We start from the raw sequence: 9,541 nt of genomic DNA on the forward strand, positions 1-9,541 counted from the left end.
ATATATATATATATATATATATATATATATATATATATAATATTTAATATGTATACTTAGTATATGACAAATATATTACCTACTATTATTATTTTATATTATTAATTTTATATTACCTATTACTTGGTATGCATGTATATACATATGTATGTGTGTGCGATATACATGTGTGTTTGTTGAGTTGATGTACTTTGTCGCCATCTTGCGGGTACAATACGGAAACAGTTGTGTTTTAGCTCCGCGTAAGGACCGCTAGCTGATGAACTATGAAATAAAAAGGGAAGTGTCTTTAGTTTAATAGCATGCAGTAATGTCACAGCTCGAAGTGACCTGTAAGCCGACATGTTTACTTCTAAATGTTAAACTGTTGTCGCTTTTGTTCTGACTGTCGGGTCGAGGGCGCTGGTGTGGAGCAGGGTTGCTCGGCAGCAGCCAGTCAACATGGACACCGCCGAGGAAGGTAGCTAACGTTGAAACTTAAATCACCTCATTGTGTGCGCTAACTTGTTATAACAAGTATGTTAAGGTATGTGTCGTAGTGTGAGACATCCCTGAGTTCATCTCCGCTGAAACTGTGACGGTGATGACCAAGATAAAAAACCGTTAGTGCTAGCTAGGCTGCTAACGGGCATTAGCTCCCAGGTGCAGCTGTAAATACAGTCAGCGGAGTTGCTCTGATAGTTTGTGTTCAGACAGAGACCTGCCACGACAGATTGACTGTAGTAGCAACGACTGAACTCTTCGAGGGAGGTGCATTTTGTTGTTTAAACCTCGTGTTTAGAGCAACGTGAAGTCTCTTACCACAACAGATGGGACATTTACATGTTGACATCGTACCTGCTGACAAACCCAATATAAGAACAAACTCACATCACCTTGAAATTATTAAGATTTTTTTTTATCATAATGTTTAAGATGGCTGTTATTGTTATTGCGTTTTGATAACTTCGGGGAAGTGTCTCGGCTCTTTATTTAGGGTAAGGGAATCTTGTTTATGCACTTGGCTTGTTGACGGCCCGGGGTATCCTTAATGCTATCCTCAGGTATGGCAATACGATTGGTCATTTAATGGTTTGATAGTAGTGCAGTTGTACGGTATCTGCAAACAAATACTCAAACATTGTAACTTATTCCTACATAAAATATATATTTTTCCTAGCCACAACGCCTCTTGTCTTCAGTCAACAAATAAATACTGTTACTAATTTTAATTTTACATATCTTTCAAGTAATACAAAAAAGGAAGAAAATAGTACAAATAAGTAACTAATTAAATGTCAGACGTATTCAATATATCTGAACAAAAAAAATAAAAGTAATTTTAACATAAAACGGGTGATTTGATTATGGATATGAAGAAATCTTTGGATAGCAGAATTATTTTTTTCTTTCTACCATGCATATCCAGTTTACACTATGTTAAACTGGTTGCTTTTATGAGTTTTTTAAATCTTTGGGTTTTTTTTTTCCTAATGTTGTAGCCTTGAAGACCTTTGAAATAGAATGTTTGACTTGTAGGAATGTTGTTTAAGGTATTTATAATCTAAATTCTTACAAGTAACGTGTCAATGTGACTAGGAGGAAAGCAATTGTTGTTATTTAGAGGTGTAAATAAGAATAAGTGTTGTTTCAGTATAAATGATACAACAGCCTGCCACACCATCACAGGCTTATTATAGTCATTTTATTTTGGCATTCAGATATAGCGGTAATCCAGGGATTACAGTTTGTCCTTAACGCCCTGTCCTTGTGCTGATATCATCACAAATGTATCTGTCTTTTACATCTTAGTTTTTTAGAAGATATTATGCACTTAATTTCTGTTGAGCATACATTATACTGTTTGTGTGAGTTGTCTTTCAAGGGAAATGCATTTATTGATTCAACAAATGAAAAAGAAATCCTATTTTATCATATTAATTGTTTATGTGTGTGTGTTCTTATTACAGATATTTGTCGAGTATGTCGGTCAGAGGGGACCCAGGAAAAGCCACTTTATCATCCTTGTGTTTGTACTGGCAGCATCAAATTTATTCATCAAGAGTGGTATGACAGTCATAAAATAATTGACCTTGAAATTAGTATACTTTCATTAGTTTTAAAAGATTTTAGTGATAAATGTCAGTCTGTATTTAAATAGGCATAAATAAGTAATTATACAAACTACATTACAAGTGTGAAACAAACATTCCAACATTAAAAGCCCTTATGATTATGAACAGTGTGATTTTATCTTAAACGAGTACATTTCCAATGTTTTCTTTTATTTCCACAGCTTACTACAGTGGCTAAAACACAGTCGAAAAGAATACTGTGAATTATGCAAACACCGCTTTGCATTTACGCCAAGTAAGATTTTCTAAGAGATCATTCAGGACACACACATTGTATGAAAGTGTTGTTCAGCGCCCCCAACTGACCAGTTACATCAGTTTGTTATTTTGTTTTTTTGCAGTCTACTCTCCAGACATGCCATCACGTCTTCCTGTTCAAGATATCTTTGCAGGGCTGGTCACCAGTATTGGAACAGCCATCAGATACTGGTTCCACTACACACTGGTGGCCTTCGCGTGGCTTGGTGTTGTGCCTCTTACAGCATGTAAGTCACACCATGGTTCGCACTTAGTCATGACTTTTTATGTGCAATTGTTTACTAAATTACTTAATTCATTATTTGTTCATGTATATGTAAAGAATATGGATTTTTTAAAGCATCCTACTAAACATTTTAAAAACTGTTAGAAGCACTTGTTGCCAGTGTCTTTCTATCAGAAATTGTATTCAATTAAATCACTCTAGTTGGAAATTATATCCACTCTACAGCACATTCCTTAACACTTGTCAGTTTGGTTATGAGGAAAAAAAAGCAAGACGATTTTACCCCTAAAATAATAAGCTTCCACTCTGATGACAGGCAAAACACTAAAGCAGGATTCACTAAAGTTTATTGTAGTAACACTTGATGGAGAGTGTGCTTTTTGTTCATCATTGAAGCTGCAATTAGTGATACAGATTGGTTGGTGCCTAAAATGAAGCATTACACTACAAATCCCAGCTGAAGCCTGACGTGCAGAAATCCAGCCAAACGCTGGGAAATCTTTTCAACCATTCAGGGATGCAGCTGTTGGGAATCCTTTTGGAAGAATCTATAATTCATTTTATACCGACCATATTTTCCACCTTATAAGTCACACTTTTTTGCATAATTTACATGCCCTGTGACTTATAGTCTGAAGTGACATATTTATGGATTTTTTTCCCATTTTTATAAACCATTATTTGGCTGAGATATGACCGTGTTCATTCATTCTGACTGGAAGAAGAAAAAAAATCAGCAGTACCACTTTCAGCCACTTGATGGCAGCAGAGTATTAGTATAGTGTATGGCATGCCGTTGTATCATGTAATAGGTAAACGTGGCTATAATGACAAATTCAAAAAAAGTTCAAGACAAAACAACTGGACTTTATTTATTATACTTTATTGTTTTGTTTCTTGAACTTTTTTGAATTTACCATGTCCTGGATGACTGAGGATCTTCACCAGCTTTTAATGACTCAATCAGCCTGCCATCGTTTCCCCACCTTCGTTCTGCTCGCTGCTTGGACCGACCGTCAAACCAGCTGCACCGCCCCAGCAAAATGCAGCTAATTTGACCATTAAAGTGCATTTTTAAAGTAAAAGTTCAACTGAGACACACCTTTACTATAATTTCGAGCAAACAAATAATTGTTTAGGTGCTTTTCTTGTGAAATTTCCAAGAAACGAGCAGCGTTCCTCCTCCTTTTTTCCTCCCTCGGCGCACTCCCGGAGCACCGAGGCAACAAAACTATTTTTGAAATTCAGCTGATTTGACCATTAAAGTGCATTTATTAACAAATGTTAGACTGAGACACACCTTGACTGTAATTTCGAGCAAACAATTGTTTTCAGGCATTTATCTTGTTAAATTTGCACAGGGATTCGTCGCATGCACACACTTACTTCCACATATGGGGTTATGAAATGCAGCTGATTTGACCTTCAAAGTGCATTTATTAAGCAAACGTCAGATTGATACACACATTTAACATAATTTTGAACAAACAAATAATAGTTTTTAAGTGTTAATCTTGTTAATTTCTTGTTAAAGTCCTCCCGTGCACACTCCTGCAGCCGCCATTTGGCAGCCCATTGATTTTTGGCACAACACCAGCCCACATTTCCGGGTTGTCAGCAGTGACGCGTAACAAACACAACGTGTCAGCGGTGACACATAATAGATGCGACGTATACGGCGAAGCAACATATTTATGGATTTTTCCACTTTATTAGACAAATATGGACTGATGCGACTTATAGGGTGGTGCGACGGGTACGGCGGAAAATACGGTACTCTGATTTTTTGGGCTTATTTACCAAGAGCAGGTTTTTGCAGTATTTTGTTAGCACCCTGGACAATGGTAAATTCCAAGCATTGGCTTTGAAGTAAAGCTCAGTTTGTTTGTTTTCTAAATTTAATAATTAAATTTTTAGTTTTAGTTCACAATAATGTGCAATAAAACATAAAAATAGATTTACTAGCGTTGTTGTTATGGTAATCATCTTTTGTTTGTGCTTTCCTAACAGGTCGCATCTACAAGTGTTTATTTACTGGCTCTGTGAGCTCTCTTCTTACGCTGCCGTTAGATATGCTTTCAACGTAAGTCTGGCTTTTGGTTTAGTCTTTCTGACTTTGTCCTTGTACACATTTGTGTTTTTGATGCTTTACACAGCAAATATGCTGAACATGTGAATCCCAGCTTTTTTCTGACCTGTAGCACTTTCAGATAAAGCTGTTTTAACCGACATCGGGATTCTGGATAGATTAATGGATGTTTTGTACACACTGCATACTGTACTGTACACTAAGTTATATAAAACATGAAAAGGTTCTTATAGTTCAAAAACACGTGTTTTTTTTGTCAGAGAAACTTGAGTACAATTTCAGTAAGGCCACCTTCCACTTTTCAACAATCTTGGTCTGCATTGATTTTAAAAATTGTTTGTATGTGTAGAGTCACCTTCTTGTCTTTTCAGGTATACACATTCATACTTTGAACCTTAAGTCATCCAGCTGCTACCCTCTGGACAGTTTTTGACTGTTGTGGACATTGTCTCCCTGTGGTGTTGAACTTGCAGGCAGAACCTGCTTGCTGACTGCCTCCAGGGCTGTTTTGTGGTCACATGCACTCTGTGTGCCTTCATCAGTCTGGTGTGGCTCAGAGAGCAGATCGTCCACGGTGGAGCCCCACAGTGGTTAGAGCAGAATCAACCTCCTCTGGTCCCTAACCAGCCTGATGGTCCTGCACGAGCTAATGAGGTGAGCTCAGTTCATGCTGATGTCATGCAAGATTCTTGTCTTCTGTTTTTTCTTCCTTAACAACGTGTAAGACATTATGTGCTTAAATTTACTGATCCGTCACACCTGTCTAATAATGTGTAGAGCCTTCAGAGCTTCAATTATTGCTAAATATTCTTTTAGTTCTTTCAATGACATTTTGTTCGGGTTAAGTTTAAAGAAAATACTTTTTAATGTGGATATAAATAATTATTGTAGTTTTATGTTTGCTGCTTTTAAGTGTTGCGTCACATTTGCATTGACCAAATCAGGGAAAACTGTGCATGCTAGGCTACCTACGCTAGTATAGAAATAACTAAAACATGTAAAACAATGCTTGACAGAAACTGTCAAAGCTCTGCTCTCATTATTAGATATCAAAATGCAGTTAGGAGCAAATTTATCAGAATCAGTGATGAAGAGGGTGATCTGTTTTCATTTGTTAGAGTAATTTAATAAATTTGACCAAATTTTAAAGTGTTGTTAGTGAGCAAGTATAAAGCCAAATGGTCCCTCATTTAATTGTATATCTATTATTAAACGGTAACTATTTTATTATTAATTTTAATGACTGCAGAATCCAGCTGCTAATGCTGCAGCCAATGCTCAAGCTGCTGCAGAGGCTGCAGGCGCCCCCGCACAGGTCGGTCCCAACGAGCAGGCACTGGGACACCAGCACAGAGAAGAAGCTGAACCGGACGAGGATGGTGGAGAGGACGATGATGATGATGATGACGACGACGACGATGATGGTGATGAAGATGAAGAAGGAGAGGAAGAAGAAGGGAGAGAAGAGGATGCTGCTGATGCCAATAATGGAGGACAAGGTAAACATTAAACCCTTATCTCAATCGGAGCCTTATGAACAAAACTAGCTTTAAAATAGTTTTTAGTGTTTGTGACCATTTCAAGGTCACAAATCAAGGCCAGTTGTTATACAATGTCTTTGCTTGTTTGTGCCATAACCTCTGATCCGCTCAAGATAATTAATACTTGATATGAATTTGTACAAGCACTAGACAGTGTCACATACTATTTTCATGACCCAAGCTGTAAGGTCAAGGTAAAAAATCAAGGTCAAAGTTATGCAAAGTCTTTAATTGTTCGGACCATTGCTGTGGATTGCTGTATAATGGTTTGTCAACGGGAATGTAATGTGTCATATGTTATATTCTTGTTTGGTAAAGGCCATAATGGACTGAATAAATTCAAGAATCTCTTTTTGATGAATGTAATCTGAAGAGTGTGCAGAAATTTGTAACCAGGAACCTGGTTTTTTTTTACTCTGTTATCTTCTGTATCCCTGTTTGTATTTCTTATTTGCAGAAGATTTGAACTGGAACGCCTTGGAGTGGGACAGAGCAGCAGAGGAGCTGACCTGGGAAAGGGTGAGAAGTATCTATTTCTCTATCATCTGGTTTATACTGTAGGGCGACAGAGTCATGGCAATATACCAAAAAGAATGCAGTGTTCAGAGGGGATGGGGCACCTGTGGCTGAGTGGTTAGAGCTGTTGTCCTCCAACAGGAGAGTTGGGGGTTCGATTCCACCAGCAGTCACATGTTGAAGTGTCCCTGGGCAAGACACAAGACCTCACTGCCTCCAATGTGTGTCCCATCAGTGTATGAATGTGATCTTAAGCCCTGATTAGTCTCTACAGATTCAGATTAGCTTTGTAGAGATGTAGTAGAGTGCTGTGTGGATGTGTGTGGATGGGTAGAGGGCACAGATTGCGCTTTGAGTATCTTGATTAGATAGAAAGATGCTATATAAGTACAGTCCATATACCAGTCAGAGCTTATCTTTTAGTAGGCAGACACAGTTGTGTTGAAATCTTTAAGAGAAAATGTCCATCTCTGTGTGTGCAGTGCATACATAGCACTCTGGATTATACTATTTTGTGTTAATAAAACTCCAACTCAACTCTTTAATTAAACCAGGATGCCGAGTTACAACATTTAATTTCCCTTTGGGATTAATGAAGTATTTTTTTAATTGAATTGAATTGTTACTTTATATTTGCCAAGTCTTAAGTGGTCATTTTAACTTTGTGTTTAATGTGTGTCTCAGATGCTGGGGCTTGATGGCTCCCTAGTTTTCTTGGTAAGTATGGACTCTCTCTTTTATACTACTCTCTCTCACACAGTTACGGTTGCAGCTTATAACCAGACAGGTAGAAAGTACATATAATAAAGCGTGATAGCGTTGGCGTATGTTTCTTTTATAGGAGCACGTATTCTGGGTGGTATCTCTTAACACACTCTTCATCCTGGTTTTTGGTGAGGCTATATCAAGTCATTGCCTTTGACAGAGTTTTAATGCTCCCAGTCCACTTGAATTGAGAACTTATACTTGTTTCACTCTTCAGCAATGTCTTTGCGTTTTCCACTCTAAAAGCTCTGACTTAATGTCTGCGTTTCCCTCTAGCTTTTTGCCCATATCACATTGGACATTTTTCAGTAGTTGGACTGGGCTTTGAAGATTATGTAAGTTCACTAGAATACACAAGGAGAAACTATCAAACTGTATTCAGGTATGGCCTGCATTAATGGAACGTCTTAATGTTGCTCTTCCTGGCTGCAGGTTAAAGCGTCACATTTTGATGGCCTCGTCACAACGATACTGGGATATATTCTCCTGGCTGGAGCGCTTGTTGTCTGCCATGTATCCTCTACACATTGCAAACGGCTTTGTATGGAAATTATGTTCAGCGTGTACCCATTGGGTTTTTATTAGACTTTGATTGTGTAGTGTCCAGTTAAGTTTTTTGCCCCGTTTTATGACAAGCTCTATAGAATTTGTCTAAAATGTTTATCCTATGCGCTGGTGTCCTTTATTAAAAAGAGATCAACCTTCTTTCTTGTACTTGTCAACAAAAATTAAGGTCAGCTCTTCCCTAACTGCCTCTTGTAGACAGTGGCTTCATTAGTGAAGTTCCAGCGGTCCCGGCGTCTTCTAGGTGTCTGCTACATTGTTATCAAGGTAAACTAAAGAACCACTGCACACTCTTATTTTTTTGTTTGTTCATAAAACAAACAACTAAACGATCTCTGTCGGCAGCAATTAAGAAAGTTGTGTTTACTTAAAAACAGCAATTTAATTGGCAGCACGACGGCTCAGTGGTTAACACTGTTGCCTCACAGCAAGAAGGTCCTGGGTTCAATCCCTGGTTGGACCTGGGGTCTTTCTGTGTGGAGTTTGCATGTTCTCTCCGTGCATGTGTGGGTTTTTTCCAGGTACTCCAGTTTCCTCCCGCAGACCAAAAACATGCATGTTAGACGGCTTCAGGCCCAGGCCTCCCTTGCAGAAGAGATCTGTGATCTCATTGGAATTTGCCTGCTTAAATAAAGGTTAATAAATAAATAATTGCAAGGCTTGTTTCCCAGGTGTCCCTGCTGGTTATCATGGAGATAGGCCTGTTCCCGCTCATATGTGGTTGGTGGCTCGACATTTGTTCACTGGTAAGACAAAGTTGCAGAACGTACCACATTTTAGTTTTCTGGTTCAGTTGCATCATTTCTTAAGAAAAAAAAACCAAGATTGTCAACAATTAGGAACAAAAAAAAATCTTCAGATTTTACACTGACACCAGTTTCTAGAAACAGGGTTTTTTTGAGTAATTATATGAAAGTACTTGTCTTTTTTAATTATTGCAGGAAATGTTTGATGCAACTCTGAAGGACAGGGAACAGAGTTTTGACTCTGCTCCTGGTACCACCATGTTCCTTCACTGGCTTGTTGGCATGGTCTACGTATTTTACTTTGCTTCCTTCATCCTTCTGCTTCGAGAGGTAAGTCAAGAACATCATCAGGTCACAGATGTATGTTGTAAAAAGCAAAGAAACATCAACATTTTCTATATTTTCAGCGTTTTTTTTCTTAGCTTTAACCTTTGTGTGTGAGCAGGTACTTCGACCAGGCGTTCTGTGGTTTTTGCGAAACCTGAACGATCCAGACTTCAATCCGGTGCAGGAGATGATACACCTTCCTATCTACCGACACCTCAGGAGGTTTATACTGTCAGTGGTGAGTCAAAACTTCACCAGCTTTACAACCTCCCGATCTTTTTTCATATATTTAAAAATATAATTTGTAGATATAAATAAATGTAGCACATTATCCACATTTCACTCCACGTGTGTGTGTGTGTGTGTGTGTGTGTGTGTGTGTGTGTGTGTGTGTG

General features: G+C 38.2%; 1 protein-coding gene across 4 annotated transcripts in view; it reads left to right on the plus strand.

Annotated features, from left to right (window-relative positions):
* The first annotated feature begins 404 nt into the window (after window positions 1–404).
* LOC119414475 (E3 ubiquitin-protein ligase MARCHF6) overlaps window positions 405–9,541 on the plus strand; it is an 18,402-nt gene continuing 9,265 nt past the window's right edge. The window contains exons 1-16 of one of the 4 annotated variants that reach the window (XM_037681565.1): window positions 405–460; window positions 1,950–2,046; window positions 2,276–2,349; window positions 2,456–2,599; window positions 4,609–4,681; window positions 5,161–5,378; window positions 6,049–6,186; window positions 6,686–6,747; window positions 7,429–7,461; window positions 7,586–7,637; window positions 7,786–7,844; window positions 7,942–8,022; window positions 8,272–8,340; window positions 8,745–8,819; window positions 9,015–9,149; window positions 9,265–9,384. In XM_037681565.1, the coding sequence (XP_037537493.1) occupies window positions 442–460; window positions 1,950–2,046; window positions 2,276–2,349; window positions 2,456–2,599; window positions 4,609–4,681; window positions 5,161–5,378; window positions 6,049–6,186; window positions 6,686–6,747; window positions 7,429–7,461; window positions 7,586–7,637; window positions 7,786–7,844; window positions 7,942–8,022; window positions 8,272–8,340; window positions 8,745–8,819; window positions 9,015–9,149; window positions 9,265–9,384 (1,449 nt within the window). In that variant the 5' untranslated portion in view covers window positions 405–441. Of the gene's footprint in view, window positions 464–1,949; window positions 2,047–2,275; window positions 2,350–2,455; window positions 2,600–4,608; window positions 4,682–5,160; window positions 5,379–5,936; window positions 6,187–6,685; window positions 6,748–7,428; window positions 7,462–7,585; window positions 7,638–7,785; window positions 7,845–7,941; window positions 8,023–8,271; window positions 8,341–8,744; window positions 8,820–9,014; window positions 9,150–9,264; window positions 9,385–9,541 lie in introns of all 4 variants that reach the window. The other 3 variants (XM_037681564.1, XM_037681566.1, XM_037681567.1) reach the window with 3 other exon arrangements.

This window comes from Nematolebias whitei, chromosome 9, assembly GCF_014905685.2.
Source record: "Nematolebias whitei isolate Nwh7 chromosome 9, NemWhi1, whole genome shotgun sequence".
Classification (NCBI taxonomy): Eukaryota; Metazoa; Chordata; class Actinopteri; order Cyprinodontiformes; family Rivulidae; genus Nematolebias; species Nematolebias whitei.